This window comes from Pteronotus mesoamericanus, unplaced genomic scaffold (assembly GCF_021234165.1).
Source record: "Pteronotus mesoamericanus isolate MK-2021 breed Mesoamerican mustached bat unplaced genomic scaffold, CSHL_Meso_final contig_74, whole genome shotgun sequence".
Lineage (NCBI taxonomy): Eukaryota > Metazoa > Chordata > Mammalia > Chiroptera > Mormoopidae > Pteronotus > Pteronotus mesoamericanus.
In genome coordinates, this window is record NW_026555247.1 from 35778580 (window position 1) to 35798691 (window position 20112).

The 20112-nt window shown below is 34.7% G+C and overlaps 1 protein-coding gene across 5 annotated transcripts in view; it reads left to right on the forward strand.

Annotated features, from left to right (window-relative positions):
- The window catches only part of RELCH (RAB11 binding and LisH domain, coiled-coil and HEAT repeat containing), a 90037-nt gene that overhangs the window by 48759 nt on the left and 21166 nt on the right, over window positions 1-20112 (forward strand). For 3 of the 5 annotated variants that reach the window (XM_054583756.1, XM_054583757.1, XM_054583760.1), the window contains exons 13-22: window positions 2416-2487; window positions 4900-5040; window positions 5479-5643; window positions 7340-7487; window positions 10174-10330; window positions 10950-11073; window positions 12103-12151; window positions 14539-14618; window positions 17801-17907; window positions 18830-18929. In XM_054583756.1, the coding sequence (XP_054439731.1) occupies window positions 2416-2487; window positions 4900-5040; window positions 5479-5643; window positions 7340-7487; window positions 10174-10330; window positions 10950-11073; window positions 12103-12151; window positions 14539-14618; window positions 17801-17907; window positions 18830-18929 (1143 nt within the window). The remainder of the gene's footprint in view (window positions 1-2415; window positions 2488-4899; window positions 5041-5478; window positions 5644-7339; window positions 7488-10173; window positions 10331-10949; window positions 11074-12102; window positions 12152-14538; window positions 14619-17800; window positions 17908-18829; window positions 18930-20112) is intronic. The other 2 variants (XM_054583758.1, XM_054583759.1) reach the window with 2 other exon arrangements.

The window sequence follows — 20112 nt, forward strand, 5'->3', positions numbered from 1 at the left end:
ATACTTAAGAAACACTAGTTCTCATGCCAGGCACTGGGGATACAGTGGGGAATAAAACACAGAGGCATCGTGGTGGGGAGATAAGAGTAAACAAATCAATGACATGACGTTTTGTAGTGTTACAAGCTAGAAAAAAAAGAAAGCAGGATAAGGGCTGGGGGGAGTGACGGCAGATGCGGTTTCAGAAAGGGTGGTCCGGAAGGGAGTCTCTGAGGGAGGGAAGTTTAGGCAAGGATCTGAACGAAGTGAGGTCCTGCAAATACAAAAGCCGCAAGATGACCTGGGAGAGGACCTGGTGAGTTCAAGGGAGAGCGGGGCGGCGGGGAGGGGGGGGGTGTAATAGAAACAATCTTGTATACTTTTATATATTAAAATAGAGAATATAAAGTTTAAACTTTTGACATGGGAGGTTCTTGGACTTATATTTCAACTCACTATTTATGAATAATACTTTTGGTTTTGTATTGAATTTTAATATTTCAGTTCTCTGTACAACTGAGAATCTTGACTTCCTAGACTTGGGTCATGGAGGAGTTTATTTTTTCATCCTAAAAAGATGGATCTCTTACTTATGAAGATAAATTTCATGGCCTCATTTATAGTAGTAGTGTCATTCTTAAAAAAAATATTTGTCTATTGAATATCATTAAAGTATATGATCTTAGAATTCTACTCCAATATCCTTGAGTATTTTTTTCTTTCAAATTTAGTGGATTCATATCTGGATTCAGTATGTAAAGTGAACATTATATGTTGTCATAATTCTTTCTGACAATTTTTCATGTTATCTATAGATTATGGTACATACAAACTTAGGGCAAGACCTTAATCACTGAAAGTCAGATTAACTTGGAAACAACACATACAGTTCTGTACAATTATTCATATGTACTGAATTTTTTTAATAATTATTTTATATTTTCTTTTTAAGCTTTATTGCAGTACAATTCATATACTGTATAATTCACCCACTTGACATAAACAGTTCAGTGATTTCTAGTATATTCACAGTTTCACATCTACCATCACAGTCAATCTACCCCAAATAAAAACCCCAACCCCTCAAACTCGGTTCTCATAGTTCAAGATTGTTTTGGCTATTCTGGGTCCCTTTAATTTTCATATGAGTTTTAGGATCAGCTTGTCAGGTTTTGCAAAGAAGCCAGCTGGGATTTTCATGAGGGTCGCATTCAATCTGTAGATCAGTTTGGAGAGTGCTGCCATCCTAACCATAATGAGCCTTCCAATTCATGAATTCACGATGTCTTTCCATTTATTTAGGTCTTTTAAATTTTTCAACAATATTTTTATAGTTTCCAGAATATAATTTATGTACATTTTTGTTTAATTTATTCCTAAGCATTTTCTTTTTGTTATTACACTAAATAGAATTTTAAAATTTTTATTTTGTTTGTTTGTTGCTAATAAACAAATACATTTGATTTTTGTATGTACATTTAATTTTGGGACTCACTAAGCTAGACTAAAGAAAAGCAAAATAAAAGTTTATGTAGAGCATACTTCATTCTACTTTGAGGTTACTATTTCTGAATTTAATTCAAAGATGTCAGTTATGAATATCTCTACCAACGCCTCTTCTGTAACATGAATAAACATGGTATCGGGGCTCTGTCTAGCTACCTACCTTCAGTTTGTTGCCCAATAGATTGCTATATAATTTCTTTTCTTAATTTTAGGCATCCAATACTTTAATGAATTATGTCACCTTTTCATGTGGGAATATGAGAACAGATATACTTCTTTTCCAGTCAAAGAAAGATTTATATTCTATGAAGAAGGCATACGGGAACAAAACCCAGTATGTGTCATATTTTTTTTGTTCTTTTTTTTTTTGTTATGGTTCAGTGTAGTCATCACAATAGAAGAGCTCCTTCATTGTGCATATGCACACACAAATGGATTGAAGTCTGCTTGCTTTAAAAACAAAATCTTATCACAAGCCAGGGGCTCTGGTTAAATCATTCATTAACTCAGTCCTAATGCCTTAGGTAAAAAAAGAGTACTGATGAATCATTCCTGTTATATATTATAAACCATATCTATAATATTCAGAACCAGGGTTTTCTAAATATTAAAAAGTACTAATGTTTCTACAGAAGGGGAAAGTTGTCCCCAACATTCTAAGCAAAGCCTGGTCATAGGCAAGCCCGCAATAGACACCTTGCCAAATTTTCATCTTTGCTTTATCCTTTTTTCTTAACAGATAACCCCTGTGAGCTCCTGTTGTAGGCTTTCCCTGATTTCCTTATTCCTGATCCAGGTATACACAGGGATTCCCAGAAGTGGAAAAGAAAGAAGCTTTACTGCATTCTTAACTGGATTTGTGGTGCAAAATAAGGATGTGTCGGAGGAAGGAGAGTATATTGTTTATGCTTGATTTACTTTTTACTCTAGATTAATCACAAATACCCAGAAAGACGACTACTCGTGGCCGAATCCTGTGGAGCCTTGGCACCTTACCTTCCTGTAAGAATTGTCATTTTTTTCTTAAAAACATTGTTTTCCTTTTTAATAATAGAGAAACCTTTTTTTAAGTATCTTATACCTTTTAACCCAAATCGCCCTGTGGCCTGCTGTCGTAACAAAAGAAAAAGATGAGCCAAAAAGAAAAGGTCACATTGATACAATATGGCATTGCAGACATGAACCGTTGATTTCTCATGAGTGTAAGTATATCAAATTGTATCAGCAGTTCTCACAGTGTGGTCTGAGGACCCTGAGGGGTCCCATTATATTCTTTAAAAGAAGTTCATCAAGTGAAAATTATTTTCATAATAATATTCAAACGATTTTTGTCTTTTTCTCTATGTTGACGTTCACACTGTTGGTGCAACAGTTGTGTTGGGACCCAGTGTCAGTGCACTAGCAGTAATCAGGGCGGCGATGCCCACATGCACCCCTCGGGCGCCTAGTCGTCTGCTCCAAGATCCCCACCTGGAGCCAGTGGTTTTTAATACTTACTTACAGAAAGTAAAAGTTTCTGTTCTTACCAGTTTGCTCTTTATGTTCTTTTAAATTGTCTTTCCCATAATTAATTATATGATATACAGTGTTCTGTATCTCCAACAGTAAACTCTAGTTACAGAGTCTTGTTTACTTATCTGTATATTTTAAAATTTATCATACTGTTAATACCTCTGCACCTTGCTTCTTTCAGTATTTACATTTTTGATTTTGATAGTGTTAAACTACCCCCGACCAAGACAGTATAAATTTATACTTTTATCAACAGTACCTTGGAGTTCTTATTTTCCCGCCTTCACCAGAAACTGGACACGATAAAAAATTTTTGATGTTTTTTCTACCTTATAAGGAAAAACTGGTATATTGTTTTTAGGATAAATCCTATATATTAGATATACATGAGTGAGTTTGAACATCTTGTTATTTATTATTCCAAGATGGAGATGCACATCACATGCTCACAAAGGATAAGTAAGCTATTTGACACTGCTTCTAGTACTAGAATGCTAAGCAGTAGTAATAATAGACTTAGTGTTTCCTCCTCGGATCTCTGCTTGCCTTGTACCCCACTGTAACTCATAATAGTACACTCTTGGCGTGGTCCTGGCTTAAATGGAGTAATACCTCCCAAGTTGTCCTGTGGGTCCCTTGTGGCATACTGAAACTAGCTGCTACAGTTGGCTTCAGCCCAGATCAAAGCGAAGCGCATACCCAGCTGAAGTTTACATACCTCTGTTCCACTGCCCATGCTGATACCCAGTAAGACACAAATTTTTAAATCAATATTTAAACTAATTTAAAGTATCTTAGAGTTTAAAATACTTTAAAGCATTTGCGAGGAGGGGGCAGTTTTTAGTCTAAAGGATAAATACACAAGGCCGGTCCTGAAAACATATTCACTGACCTAAATGTGACTAAAATTTGCTAAAGCTACACATATTTTTGTTTCTAAAAAGACAAAACAAAAACTAGGTCGTTTAAAAATGTCAGGCCACTGCACACCAAGTCACTGTAAATTTATGGAAATGGTCGCATCTTCTATTTTTATTTTTATTGTATTCGAACCATTGTATGTAAAAAGGACCTAAACAAGTTTTGGTTTAAAGAATTGTTATAAATTAATCAAGTTACAATAATAGCACAAAGAAGGAAAAGGGCAAGACTTTGTAAAGTGATAACTCTTTATTCTAACCAGACATCAGGTAGGCTAAACCATTAACATTCTTTAACTGTGGAAGAAATTGTGTGAACTTAAGATACAACAGTGGTTGACATTATATTAAATAGTAGAAAAATTTTCAGACTAAAAATCTGAAAACACCAATGCAATTCTTGTTAAAGCGCCTTTCAGGTTTACTCTCATGTTTTACCATCCTCATTGAAATTTTTTTTCAGTTCTTCAAAAAAAGAGAAACAGGATTTTATCATGTTTCCACACTCTTACTTAGGCAAATGCTTTGATTGCCAGAGCGTTCTTTGTAACCCCCTCTGCTGTGCCTGAGCACTCTTTGAGTAAACAGGCGGTGACAGAAGGGTCATTGTCCATTTCAAGCAGGCAGAGTGTCGGCTCTGGTGATTTGCCAAAAGGGCCTGCTGCTGTGCACTGTGAGAGTTTCCACATATTTAGCAAAGACAGAGAACATGCTGGGAAGTGACTAATACCAACCTAAGGAGTGAGGTGATTCCCCTTAGAGAGGGAGGCTAGAAGCACATGGGAGAGGGTAGAAGAGAGTGATACTTTAGCTGCACTTGTAATGGTCTGCCTTTGAAAAATGAGGACTTGAAGCAAATACAGGAAAATGTTAATGTATATTTAAACTGCATTTTGAATATGTGGATGTCTGTCACATTTTCTGTATCTTTTCTGCTGGTGGTGTAAATAAATAGCAAAAACCTTTTCTCATTTATTTTCAGAAAGAAATCCGTAGCTCCTTGGTTCTTTCAATGTTACAACAGATGTTAATGGAAGATAAGGCAGATTTAGTACGAGAAGCTGTGATCAAGAGCCTCGGTATCATTATGGGATACATTGATGATCCAGACAAATATCAACAGGTGTGTTTTTCAGAATGAGCCCCATTTACTTCATGTTAAAATTCCAGATAATATTCCAAATCTGATTCAGATAGCCTACACTCGCTAGTAGGGACGATGGTCGTGCCAACTTTGACCAGTCAGAGTTGGCTGCCTGGTTTCAGTTCTGCAATTCAAAGAAAGAATGCTATGATTCATTTATGCAGGAAACTGGCCAGCAGCCTGCCTGTTTACCATCCTTTCTCCTTTGTTTCCTCATCAATTTATACATGATTTTTTTTCTGTCTTTAAAGAAAATGGGGCGTGTAGGATTATGGATGGCTTTCTTTCTTAAATTGTTTTCTGAAGGTACTGCAATTCTGTATTTATTGTTTTTTATTGTGTTTCAAAGTTTATTCTATAAGAAATTTACATTTTGCCTGTTTTTTTTGTTTTCTGCTGCTGTTGCTGTTTTGGCAGGGTTTTGAATTGCTGCTGTCAGCTTTGGGTGATCCCTCAGAAAGAGTAGTTAGTGCAACACATCAAGTATTTTTACCAGCTTATGCTGCCTGGACTACAGAACTTGGAAATTTACAGTCTCATCTTATACCCACACTGCTGAACAAGATTGAAAAACTTCTCAGGGTAAATGCTTCCATTGTTGATACGGCTTATAGAAATTTAAAAGGTGTATTCCAGGGCATCTTAACAGAATATTGGGTAGCAAAGACAGAAAGTACCTCTTAGCTGAGCATTCTAGTAAATTACCAAAAAAGATTCTGTTGGGCTGGAGCCAAGAGAAATTTGAGGAAGTTCTGTATTGCTGAAGATGGAGGAGAAAGGTCATGATCTGAGTTTGCTGGCTGAAGTAGCACCTCTGTGGAACTAGTATTCGTACATTATTCAGAAAGCCAGTTCTCCTATCCTTTTCTGAAGACTTAAATGTTTTAGATGAAGTATCAACTCTGATCCCAAAATGCAGAGATAACTAAAATACGAGTCTCAGAAGCATCCTTATTTACATTTCCTCACTTTTTAAAATGAACTTCCATCTTTCCACATTAAAAAAAATGGAAAAGTTGAAGAAACAGTCAAAACTTCTTCATCTAATTTTGTGCTAAAAGTTTATTTTAGAGTCTAGAAAAAAACTGACATTTCATTAATGCCTTTTATAGGCTATTAAGGTAGGTACTTTAGATATACAGTGTATTATTTCATGTGGAAACTAGTGTTTAAGTGTCTGGGGGTTCCATAGCTGTCGCATGATGGAGCCAGAATCTGAATCAGTCTCTGACTTCAAACTCTTGCCCTTTCTACACCAAAATTTGAAAGAATCCATCAAGGTCTTAAATAAAGCATTGTAACTGCTCTGTAGATGGATATATACATGTATTAAAATGCAACTGTTTATTTCTATGAATTTCTGAATGAGTATTCAAACAAAACTGTAAATGGACAACTAAAGTATTTCTTTTTATGAAACCTAGGAAATTTTTTTAAGTACTTTATAAAAAATAGTTTGCATTCCTTCTAAGAGTTATCCATACCTGGGTTTTCTTGTTCCATTTCATAACAGGGCTAACTCCACAGTGCTACTAAACATATCTACAGTATTTTTCATAGACAGTAGTTCTTCAATGAAGAAATTAATTCGGAACTTGGTAGTAAATTACTCCCTATCTGACAGAGGTGTTATTTTATAATATAGTAATGACATCTCAATGGATTTGAACAGCAGTAAGTGCTTTCATCTCTAATAATTCTAATTTTACTTTAACATTTATTTAGTTAATGTTTTATACCGCACCTCCTTATTCTTTTTTTTCTTTCTGTTACCTCTTTTGTTTCCCTTTGCAATTTATTCTTCTCCATTTTATCTCTGCATTCAGTTATTTTATAGTGCTTTCATGCCATCAACGAGAGATGTCACCAACTCTATGCAGGAAGCAAGGGACAGAAAGTAGCAAACACTGCCACTGGTTTGGCCGCCGAGCATTTAAAATGATTCCTGTGGCTCATTTTAATTTCTTTATCCCGACTTAAAAAGTTTCAATCAACCAACCAACCAACTAATCAATCAATCAATGGCTCTCTTAAAAGGAAAAAACTGTAAAAGAAATTCCGTATCAATGGAAATGATAGATGTTCACCCTAACGTTTTCCATTCTATTACTTCTGCATTACCTTACTAATTCACATTGTCACATGCTTACAGAAATTAAGATTCCCGGACATCTCCATTAGGTCCTTCAATGCTTTATTATTTGCCACAGGAAGGAAGAGCATTATAAATACATGATTTCAAAAGACTAAAATGAGCTTCCACCTCCTTGTGTTTCAGGAAGGAGAACACGGGCTGGATGAACACAAGCTCCACATGTATCTCTCTGCCTTGCAGTCTTTGATCCCATCTCTCTTTGCGTTAGTGCTGCAGGATGCACCTTTCGCCAGCAAAGCCAAGCTGCAGGGCGAAGTGCCACAGATAGAAGGTACTGAACTGCAGTTGGGAAGGAAAGGTGTAGAGCATTAGCAGCTTTTCCCAGAGAATCGTTTTTTATTACAATTTTTAAAATCACTTTACATGACAGCATAATTTTATATATAATATAATATAATATAATATAATATAATATGTCTAAGACGTATTATACATATATGTAGAACTTTGTGGTCGTAGACCTAACATAAACTATATGCCTTCATCTTTAATGGATAAGCTTCATGGTATTATTTTACAATTTTATACTTTGCATTCTTAACCTATAATCTTTTTGCAGCCCTTTTTCCAGTGGCAGAAATGTTTTCTTTCATTAACAGAGATGAATCAATAAAAAGATCTGCTTAATACTTACTAGTGCCAGTTTATGCAGCTTTTCATTTCTACTTTCTTTATCTTTTTCCTTCCCCAGCTGTTTTATCTTCTTTAGGGGAAGACAAATGCATTACTCTTTCCTACTATGTCCTTGAAAAGAATATAAGCGTATATGGCAAAATTTTCATTTTTTCCCCAAGGATGGGAAAATTTTTTCATTTCAGCAATATGTGAAGTTGATAGCAAAAGCCAGTATTTTCTTATGTCAGTGTCCGGCTCATCAGTAAGTGACTTTTGATCCACAGCACCTGGTACCCCACGGCCATTCTCCCCAGGAGAAATGGTTGTGACAAGCTATCGCTGGGTATGAGATCCCTGTGCATCTCTGTCAGATTTGTGAAATTATCCATGCCTCTTACTGCCTTCTGATACACAAAAGAATTATAACCTCGAGAACATTAATAGACACTTAATTTGTTTAGAATTGTAGCTTTTTTATTTAAAAAGAAATAAAAAACTTTGAGATACCTGTACTCTTAGGGACAGGAAGCAGCAGTGTGTCCAGTGGTACACAAAACACAGCGTAAAAGTGGTATATACAGTTTGCATGTCAGTTTTCCTTGGGAAATTGAGTATGGATGGGGCAGACTAAAATGTTTTAAGAGGATATTACGGAGGAGAATGAACATTCGCGCTGTACAGAAAGTCTTCACTGAGCGCTCACAGCTGGCTCCTCCAGGTTCTGCCCCTTTACTCACAGAGCCACTGCATTTGCTTAGGGACTTTCCTGTCTTTCTCACTTCCTCTTTTTCTTTCTTCCTACAGTAAGTGTTGACACACCTATTTTACTTTTAACCATACCATTACTTTTTCAATGATTTGTCACTATTTTTGGAGGAATAACATTAATTTTACCATAGTGTAGCAGATTGTGACTCATAGTCTGAAAATTAGATTGGAATCATCCAAATCTAATTGATTCCTGGTTGAGGTAGTGAGGATGAAAGCAGAAACCTCAGATCCTGAGGGATACCATGTTACTCCAATTTATTCTTTGCTTATGTGTTATGGCAGCAGATGGGAGATTTCAACCAGCGAGGGATAACCTTTAACACTTAATGTGTAAACCCTTGCACAGCATAGGCAAACCATAACATCTTAATATTGTCTCTGAGCATTTTAAAAATTAGTGTATTTCATGCTTTCTAAATTTTTAATTATCATTAATCATTAATATGTTTTAAGAAAATGCTGCATCTTTATTTGTGCCTTTATAGGGTGTGTGTCTCTGTGCAGGAGTAGCTAAGCCACGAGGAGTTTCGGACCAACAGTTAGCAAGCTGTTGGCTGCGTTATTCACTACACAGCTTCCAGGAGGGGTTTCCTGAATACACCTGGGGTCTAATTGTGATCTGTAAGATCAGACGTCTGAAGTTTAGAATATACTGGTATATAGTCAAGTATTATTTACATAACTGAAAAAATAATTTTAAGGGTATATACATGAGACCCTAAAAACAATATTTTTTAAAAAACATTGATTTTAGAGAGAGAAGAAGGGAGAGGGGGAGAAAGAGAGAGAAAGCCATAAGTTTGTTGTTCCACTTAGTTACACATTCGTTGGTTCATTCTTGTATGAGCCCTTAGCAGGTGTCAAACCTGCAACCTTGGCCTATTGGGAGATGCTCTAACCAACTGAGCCACCTGGCCAGGGCCTTGGTTATAATAATCATGGTAATTATGTCTTAATCTTACTGGTTACTGGTTTTAGTACTTTATATTAACTTAATGTTTATCAAATATGAAAAAAATTTTAAATAAAGCATTTGGCATTAGAGATTAAATACTTTGTTCAGCTCAAGCTTTATTGTATTTTATGTCATTATTCTTTGGTATTGAACAATTTTTTGCCTGCTATTAACCTACTAATTTATTACTCCCCAAAAGAAACATTTTAACATATTTTCTGTTTCATTAACATAAACAGTCTGGTGGAATTACAAGTATATCTATTCTTTTAAACCAAATTTAAATCCATGTTTAGCTAAGGTCTTATCTCTGGGCCAATTTTCATCTAACCTAAATGAAGGTTTACTCTTTATTGGCAAACTAATTCATTACAGTATTCATTTATAACTATTTAGTCTCATAAATCTTAATTTTTAAGACTTTTAAGTGGAACAAAAATTTATTTCATTTTTTTTTCTAAGAATAATTTGGTTACTTTATCTCAGTGTTATATTTAAAGTTTATAATAAGATAAATAAAGATCAGGAGGCGGAACTTTATTTTCCTTTTGACACAATAGCTAACTTTCCAAGCTGCCATTTTGTGCATGACATATTTTACTTTTATTATTTATAGTGACAAGGTTCCCCCGGCCTATGTCACCCCTCCAAGATGTGTCTACTATTATTGGAAGTCGTGAGCAACTGGCAGTGCTACTACAACTTTATGATTACCAGCTGGAGCACGAGGGTACAACAGGCTGGGAGAGTTTACTGTGGGTTGTCAATCAATTGTAAGTTCCCACGTCTGTAATTATTCGGTTCACCTCAGTCAGTCAGGTGGAAGATAGCTCACTATATTTAGCCTAGCCCTGAAGGAGAAAATATAAAAAATAGAACAAAACCTAACTTGGCATCATCTGTGGTAAACTTGCTTAGGAGAGGAGGTTTACATCACTGGATATGTAGTGATTTATCTATGAAGATGGTGCTTCTGTATTATGTCAAAAGAACCTGTCTGCTGCCTTGTTGATTAATGGTGATGGTGGATTTTAAACTACATCCAGACTTCTCATTTTGAGGCTAAAATGGATGCTGTATTAGCCAAACTTTTGTGTGAAGCTTCAAAATTCATTGATTTGAGTCTCATTAACTCTGTACTCAGAATTCTTACCATTAAAGTTCCATATATTTTATGGCAAGCAGCTAAAATTTATTTTAAGATGTTTAGAGAGTAGAATGTAAACCTAAGATCTTTCCACAAGGACTCAGACAGCTCCTTTGCTTTTCAATTTTACTGTCTTTGAAAAGCAAAACAGTAGATGTTGTTAGATTTACATTGTTTCAGAAATTGGCAAGGAAACAGTAATTCGTATGTATCTTCTGTTTGTTTTTCTTCCCTTTCATATTCAGGTTGCCACAACTTATAGAAATAGTTGGCAAAATTAATGTTACTTCAACTGCTTGTGTCCATGAATTCTCCAGATTTTTCTGGCGCCTTTGCCGGACATTTGGCAAAATTTTTACAAACACTAAGGTAAAAACTTGTATTCCATGTTTTCTTATATGCAAGATCCATAAAAATGTAATGTGTTAATGCTATAACCGTAAATAAGAGCATGAGTCCTTCCTTCACTCTGATTATCTTTTAATATCTTAGAAAACTGTGATAGTCAATGAAAAATCTGGTCAGTAATATTCTTTTCTTTGTATCTGATTTTCAGAGGATGATTTAGCCTAAATTTACTTTGTATCCAGATTTGGATATAAGATCTACTCACTGTATCAGCATAGAAAGTATCAGCTACGGAAGTCAACTGCAGTCCTTTGAATATGTGTCTGGTACTAAAACCCCTTACCTTCCACACAAATTTGGGAAGCAATTGTTTGCTCAATACATGTTAGTCAAAACCACAGGTGACCAGAATCAAAGCAGCTTCTATAGACTTGCTCTGAGGATACCAGCTCTTAGAATAGCATGGAAATTTGAGATAAATACTTCATATTTCAGTCACTACTAAAAGTATAATTTGTCACATTTGCCTATCCAGGTTATTTCGTAGTTTCAGGTATTATAACTTGAATGTCCTTAGATCCCAATTTCTTCTTTAATCCTATTAATCCATTTGTCTCCATGGCCTATTGTTAAACCAGTTCTTTAAGAGACCTAAGAATAACGTAAAAATACATAGTTGCTATAAGCAAATGTTAACCAAGACATTTAAAGCGAAACAGTTCAGTATAGCGGACGAGACAAGACTCAGAGACTGGGTTATGGCCCTGTTGCGTTTGTGACCCGTGTAATCATTTATCTGGGCTTAGGCTTTTCGTGCATGGAATGAAGACATTGCTTCGGTGTCTTACTGCCCTTTAAGTATGATTCTGTAGATGTAACCTTTGAGTGGTGGTCCTCACCTCAGTTTAACTTGAATATGTGGATTAATACGCTTGACCTGCCAAGAGGAGGGTGAAACTGGCCCTTGATGTTACTATAGAAGAGACAAGATCATTTTACATTGTTTGCTAACATCTAAAGATTAAGCAACCCTTTCTTTTCGTTGCTTAGGTAAAACCTCAGTTCCAGGAGATTTTAAGACTATCTGAAGAGAACATTGGTAAGTTTATTACTTTTAAAAGCAATTGAATCTCTTTATTCATGAAAAATACTATTTTCATTATATGCAAACTGTATAAATGAACTAGCAGTACAATTGGAAAGGGAAGTGTATCTACTATGGAGCTCTTGCTTGTACAGCTGAGTCACACCTAGTAGCCTTCTCGTGAGGCACTAGTGAGATTCACCTGCGATTTTTAAAGAAACTGCGGGCGTGACAGGACAGCTCCAGCTCTTCACTCTTCGGTCGTAGAAAGTCTAGTTAGAGCACCAGCGGCCAAAGAGCTTGTTTATATGTGCCACTAATGTCCTGATGTATTCTTCTACTTTTTAGGAATAAATTGTGGAAAATGTTAGGGAAAAAAGGTATAGCAACCCCCCTTTTTCTTTTTTTTTTCTTTTTTTTTTTAAATGTGTAGATCAGTGATTTTCAACCTTTTAAATCTGATGGCAACACATAAGCTAATTACACCAAAAATCTATATATTTTACTGCTCTGGCAAAAAAAAATTTGGTACCATATTTTGCCATGTATAATGCACTGCTACATATAATGCACATCCACATTTTTTGGCCCAAACTTTCAGGAAAAATATTTTTTTGTTTTAATTTTTAAATCAATTATTTATTTATATTTAGAAACAATACCGATTATTGTATTCCAGAGTATTATCTTGCATACAGATATCATTATTGCTTTCTAGAGTTACACTTTTAACACATAAGCATAAATAAAAGGATTAAAAACATGTATTTAGATATGGAATTAGTACTACCCATGTATAATGCACATCCTTATTTTTCCCTCAAAAATTTGTGCAAAAAGGTGTGCCTTATACATGGCAGAATACAGTATAATTTCAACTTACCCATACCAGACAACTATTGTTGTGTTGGCTGTTGTCATTTTTTTATTTGACCATCTAAGGAAAAAGAGATCAGTGCCCCTGAGTAAATTGTCAGGTTTTGCATGTTTTAAAAATCCTTGCAGCATACTAGTTGAAAATCCCTGGTTTAGAAATTCTTATTTCAGTCTTACCATAGTGATTTGATTTGAGTGATCTAGAAAATTCCTTTTTCAGCTTTCTCAGATGTAGTTACAGAATGAATAAGTAAGTCCTTTTCTTTTAAATTTGAAAACATGGATGAGATTGTCTTTGACAAAAGCTTCTACAAGTGTATATTTAATAGTTTCATAAAGGCTTACCTTGGAATGCCTAATAGTTGATATTATCCTTTAGTTAATTTTTAATTCTGATGATAAAGTAGTGAAGAATATTTACATGTTTTAGAAACTCACAGTTTTTATAATTATTACTTAGCAATGAATGTTTAGCTATTCGTATAGGAAGTGATTACTAACCCCTGTATACACACACGGTCCATACCTGTGAATTCAACTTAAGCTTCTGTTCCCTGCCTCAGGTTTACCTCTCAACTGCCATATTCACACGCCAGTAACATCAATAGCCCCTCAAAGGGTAAAATCACTCTTACCAGAGTGATTTTTAAACAGAATAAACAAACCTCAAATACTAATTGATGTGAAATTAGAACTTTCTTTTTTGCTAAAATTCCTTCAGGACTGCTAGGTAATACACCTTTTCCAACTCAATTTCTTTCAGAAGAGAATTTAAAACAGTATGAAAATAGGGGGAAAAGTAATAAAAATCTTTTTAATACATAAAAGAAAATACAAAGCATTTAAAATAGTGTCTAAAGGTTAATAAGCGAGAACTGTTGGTGCTTTTTAAATAGGAACTGTCAAATCATCTCTGGAACCTTTCTTTTGAAATCACCTATGAGTGATCTGTTAAAAAATCTGACTTTCCAGTAGTCACAAGGCATTCGTCTGAGGTTGGACGCTCTCCCCTCCCCCTGCTTCACTTGGCCTGGCTGAAAATCCCTATGGAGGATGCAGGAGGGGCTCTGGACCTAGGCTAGTACTAGAAGCTAGTAGTGTCCCATACCTAGAAGCAGATTAAATATGTATCTGTGGACCTCCTTTAGGCTGAGTGCCTTTACGTTTTATTGAATACTACAGATTGAAAACTTAAAAATTTAGGAAGACCTGCTTATATGGGCACTTGGGAGGCTCTTAAAGGAAGCTCTGATTTCTGATTATGGGAAGGCGTATAGCATCTCATTTTGGTTATTAAAGTTTTTTCCTATCAAAAATATTTATGCTAACAGCTCTGTAAAAAGTATTTAAGATATAATTTTACAACAACCAGTAGATATGTTTTGATCAATTATTTTGCAAAGTAATGATTATATTTATTTGTAAACCTTGTAACCAGTTACAATTTTAAATATAAATTGCATTGTGACTCTTTGCCTTACATTTAAAATATACTCGGATTTTAAAAATTATTTTAATAATTTTAGATTCCTCAGCAGGAAACGGGGTCCTCACTAAAGCCACCGTCCCCATTTATGCGACAGGAGTCCTTACGTGTTATATTCAGGTAAGGGGAGAGTTGTCTTACTGGGAAGTGTACAAGTGCTTTCTATTTAGAAAGCTACCTAATGTTATGTCTCTTTAACATGTGTATAAGTGAAAATGTTAGCCATAAAGGAAAACCAAGTTCATTTATTTATTTTATTCAATTAATTATTTATAGTGGAGAACGTATTTGAATAATACATCTCTTGAGTAAAATCTCCATTGAACAAATAAAGGTAGAAATGGTGTACTTTTTGATACTTTGTTAGAAGTGATAATTGCACTTAGCAGTTTCCTTGTGTTTCATGATACATTTTTTATAAACAACAAAGAAAGCACATGTGTTAGGTGAAGCAAACTCAAAATGCTGTAGAATACTATGCTCTCATCATTTTTAGCAAAGTACTTTTTAATCATACTTTATTTTTCTTAATTATTACTTCATAATAGATTACCCCAAAACATAATGGCTTCTTATAACCTGTTTATTTGTACATGGGCTTTGCTCAGCTAAGTGTCTCTTCTGCTGGTCGTGCTGGTGGTCACTTGTGTCACTGCATTCAGCTGGCGGCTGGCCGAGAGCCGACCCGTCTCTGTGCAGTCTTAGGGTCTCTCTGCCTTCACCAGGCCTCTGGGGCAGCAGGGCCAGACTTAGCACGTGGTAGCTCGAGACTCCCAAGAGCTCAGAGCAGAATCTGCTAGGCTAAGGCTTAGGCCTAGAATTAGCACATCACCAGCACTATGTCCTATTGATTGAAGCAAGTCACAGGCCCAGCCAAGATTTATTTAACAGGCGGGAACTAACAAGGATGTGAATCAGGAGGTATGGTTCATTGGAGGTCACCAATATAACAGACTGTTGCTTTCTACTTAACATTAAGTAAATAATGTACGCTATGTATTAAGGCATAGCAGTCATTTTTATTGTGTGGCAAGTCCTGCCAGTAAGGTGGAAATATTGACTCAGGATAAAAGCATTTTTGGAAATTAGAATGTGAGACTCAAAAAGAAAGACCTTTATTCCTGAATTTTCTCCCATTTTTTAATAACATTCCTTTTAACCTTTGAATTCAAAGTACAGCAGTTCATATTTATTGGATTCTTCTTCCAAAACAGATTTGAACCATCTTATAATATTAAAATATAGTTCTAAAGTATCACACAATGCCAATAGAAGCGCAACTGTTAAAGTAGCACAGTATTCTTGAAAACTTTTCTACATTAGTTTCTAAGATGACCTCATAATGTGGTCTCTACTGTTGTTGAATTCATGGAGATTAAGTCCTAGAACATGCCAGGCACAATAGTATGCGTACCACTCTCCTGTCTTTAATTTTGGAAGCTGTTCTAGCACATAGTAACATGTGTGATCTCAGTGTTTTTCTCTCTTGTTTAACCCCTGCAAGTTTGTATATTGATTTTGGTGTCTTAAACCATAATAAAGTACCAAGTACAAGGTTTTCCTCCTAGTAGGCCCTTAGTATAGATTTGTCAAATAAATAAATAAGGATTTGTCTTTCAAGTCACTATATGAAGTCCAAACATATGAAGTTATAACTTTAGTTTATTAAAAAATGTGAATTGAGATAGCTATCATAGATTGCCAGTGTTACTTGTTTTAAGAAGCACATACCAGCCACAGTTAATGTTTTTCTTACTAAACAAAATTTTTTGTTAGGGTAAATCACTGCCCTATTTTCTTTGGTAAACAAGAACTATTTTTAAATCAAATACATAAGCAGTATTTCTTGTATTGGGATTTCAAAAATCATAAAGAGGATTATAGTAAATTTCAAATTTAAAAAAATCCATGTTAATTTAGAAGTGTATTTCATAGCTCTTATTTCACACTTAAGCTTTTTCAGATTTTCAGTTTGTTTAACATATCTGTATACTCTTTGCTTGACATAGTAGAAAACTAACGTGGGTGAAATCACTATTTCATTGTAGCTCTGATGCTGATTCGTCAGTGTCTAAGCTTTTCACTAAAGGAGACTGTCACGATCTAAAACATGTCCAAGGAACATGTATAAAGGACCCATGGGCAAAGCCAAGGCGGGGGGAGGATGGAGGGTGGGAAGGGCAGGGGAAAGTGATGGCAGGAAAATGGAGACAACTGGACTTGAGCAACAATAAATTAAAATAAAATTTAAAAAATCAACTGACTATAAAAAATAAAATAAAATAAAACTATCATGTCCATCTTTATTCAGGCTGATCTTTACTTCTGTCAACTCTATCACTATCTCATTCTCTGTCTGACTATGTAGGAAAAAAAACCAGTAGGTGGTAATCTAGTCTTCCTCGTGGAAGCTACTTATTGCTGACCTAATATATTCCTAATGACAAAAATCTTGACTCTAATTTATTAGATATTTTCTGATAGAATATCAGATTCCCTTTCCTTTTAGATACAGCTTAATTTAACATACGAAGATATTTAAATATCCTAATTTAGCAGACTTGCTTTTGTAAAGCATATTTCTTAATATAGTGCAATGTAAGAAAAAAGAAAAATTTCCTCATTATGAAAATAACGGTTCGTTAAAGTCCGAAAAATACAGATTACTTTTTAATCAAGGGTACAACTATTTTCTTTTAAGAGCATAGCCGTCTACATTTCGGCAAGCATGTAGTTTCTTACCACTAAGATGATTCAAATACAATTTCTTGCAAATCAGTTTTCCTCTATTAGGGGGATGGCGATTTTAGTAGTTTGTATTTATTTAGAGCTAAAATTAATGAGAAATAAAATTGGCTAAGCAAATTTTAATTAGAGACTATACTTTTTTACATTCTAAACCTGGACTGTCTAATAAAGCTTTCTGCAGCGATGGAAATAGTCTGTATGTGAGTTGTCCAAGGCAGTTGCTTCTAGCCACATGTGACTATTAAGCACTTGATTTGTAGCTAGTGCAACTAAGGAACTAAATCTTATACTTTAGTTAATCTTTAATTTAAATTTAAATATAAACATGTGTGGTGTATGGCTACCATATTGGACAGTACAAGTCTAAATTTATGAATTAAGATAGTCTTTGTCCTCATACTGTTGTGGTTAATAAATATCTTTAACTGAAATGCTTCCAAATTAAGATATTTTCTCTCTATTTGGTAAAATTTTCTAATGATAGATGAGAAATTACAGTTTTAGTTCTACTTGATTGCTTGGAAATTCACTTATCTGTCTTTTTTCCTCCGTAGGAAGAAGACCGAAAACTGTTAGTTGGATTCTTAGAAGATGTAATGACCCTGCTTTCATTATCTCATGCCCCTCTTGATAGCCTGAAGGCTTCGTTCGTGGAACTGGGGTAAAATTAGGGCTATAGTTTTTAAAAAGTCATGTTAAGTTTTTATATTGGATTTATAGAGTACATATTTTCAGTCTAAAAAGATTGGTATACATGCCAGTTCTCTTGGTTTTGAGGCTTAAGATTTGTTTTTGCTTATTTGTATATTCTTAATATTTTGTAATTAATACATTATAGTAAGAGAGTAGGGAAGGGGCACAGACTTAGGTTTTCTTTAAAGCATTTGGAGAAATGAAATACAGATTTGAAGAAAATATAGTTTTCCGCAAGCTGAAAAAGGAGCCCCAAGGGAAAGCCAGGCTGTTGGGCTCCTGTTTCGGTTCCATTTGATTTGCTTTTCCCTCATGATCACATCATCTATTTCTAAAGCAGTGTGAATCCGGTCTTCACTGAAAACAGGCTTATTATGCATTTTTAATACTGTCTCGCATTGGGATGGGTTTCACAGCCAACTCACCCTTGTACAAAGATGATTTAAATTGATGTTATTTGATCCTACAACAGCCACATGACATAGATAGGGCATGTATTGCTCCTCTACTTTTGACATATACAGAAATTTAGACCAATAGAGGCTGTAAAATTACCCATCTGACTCTTAGTCCAGCATTCTTTTTTTCTTTTTTCCCCTCATAGATTAATTTTATTTTTATTTTTTCATAATTTTAACTTTTATGCTATTAAAGATTGTATTTTCTATCATAATATTAGCTTAGAGAAGCTAAAAGTATAATTTCTGTGTATGCCAGAAGTTTGTAGGGTGACTTTTTTTAAAGACTCTTAGATGTAACACCAACTATTAAAGTAATTTCATGTTTTACCGATTTTTTTATCATTGATATTCCTTATAAATGTTGTATCTTTCAGTACACCCATAAGATGCTGTGGCTCTCACCTTCAACCCTGATCTCTTTTCTTTCAGCGCAAACCCAGCCTACCACGAGCTGCTGTTAACGGTTTTATGGTATGGCGTTGTCCACACTTCAGCACTTGTGAGATGCACTGCTGCCAGGATGTTTGAGGTATGTGGACAATGTTTCTCTTAGTTCAGGGTATAATGATTTTCTCTGGAAGAGGGAGAAGGAAATGTTTAAACAAAAAAGGCTTTGCAAACTTTGTTATGTTGATGTATATGTTATGGTATTGAATAGTGTCTAGTTGTGTGCTGTGTGATGGAGCAGAAATTTAGCTTTGAAATGTTTAAGAACGTTTTCTAGCCTTAATGGTTCCTTGGTTGCTATTCTATTGTCACTATTATTACTCAAATTTTCTTTAAATCTTATTTTAATTTTCATCCTATGTAAATCTTTTTGACTATACTTTTCTGTTTACTAAGGTACGTGGCTACTAAAATAAACTAAAGCAATACAGGGTGTTTTCAAAGTTGTAAAATATAGTTGTATTCATGAGTAGCATTAAAAGATCAATTGTTACAGCTATAGAAATATTTTATTGATTAGTCCTATTTCACTATTCCCCTACATGTCATATCCAGAATAACCTCCCTATAGATTAGCAGCCCATAGATTTATGAGAGAATAGACTGTTCATATAATTTAACTAGATTTCCTTAAATTGCCACCTACCCAAGTTAACTATAAAAATTGAAATACCTATCTTTTGTACCTATCATAGAGGAAATTCTCTTATCACCTAGAAATATATATATTGGGTCTGGCACAAATAACACTGCTTTTTTATTACAAAATCATAAGCTTGTAATTCTATAACACAACAATCTCACACACAAGCACACCATATGACATTTTAGGTGAAATGTTCAAGTTAAAACTGTAAATTATTATGACTGTATTATTACCCTGCCAAGCACACTCAAGCAGGCATTACTTCTGCCGGACCATAGAATTTAAGTATGAAAAGTGGTTTAGAGTATTTCTTATTGCTGTTGAATCTTTGCATAGAGCCAGACTACCTGGGTTCAGTGTCTGTCTCTGCCACTTAGTGGCAAGTTCAAATTTCCCTGTGCCTTAGTTTCCTCATCTATAAAATGAAGATGATAATAAGTATCCGTCCCAAAGGATTTTTGTTAACAGTAAGAATTAAAACTTATAAAGCCTTTAAAACAGTGTCTGGCGCTTAATAAGAGCTTAATAAATGTTAACTATCATTATCATTTTTTTTTATTTATGTTATTTCTTCACAAAATAATATTATAGTTTAGGAAACATATTTTTATCTGAATTA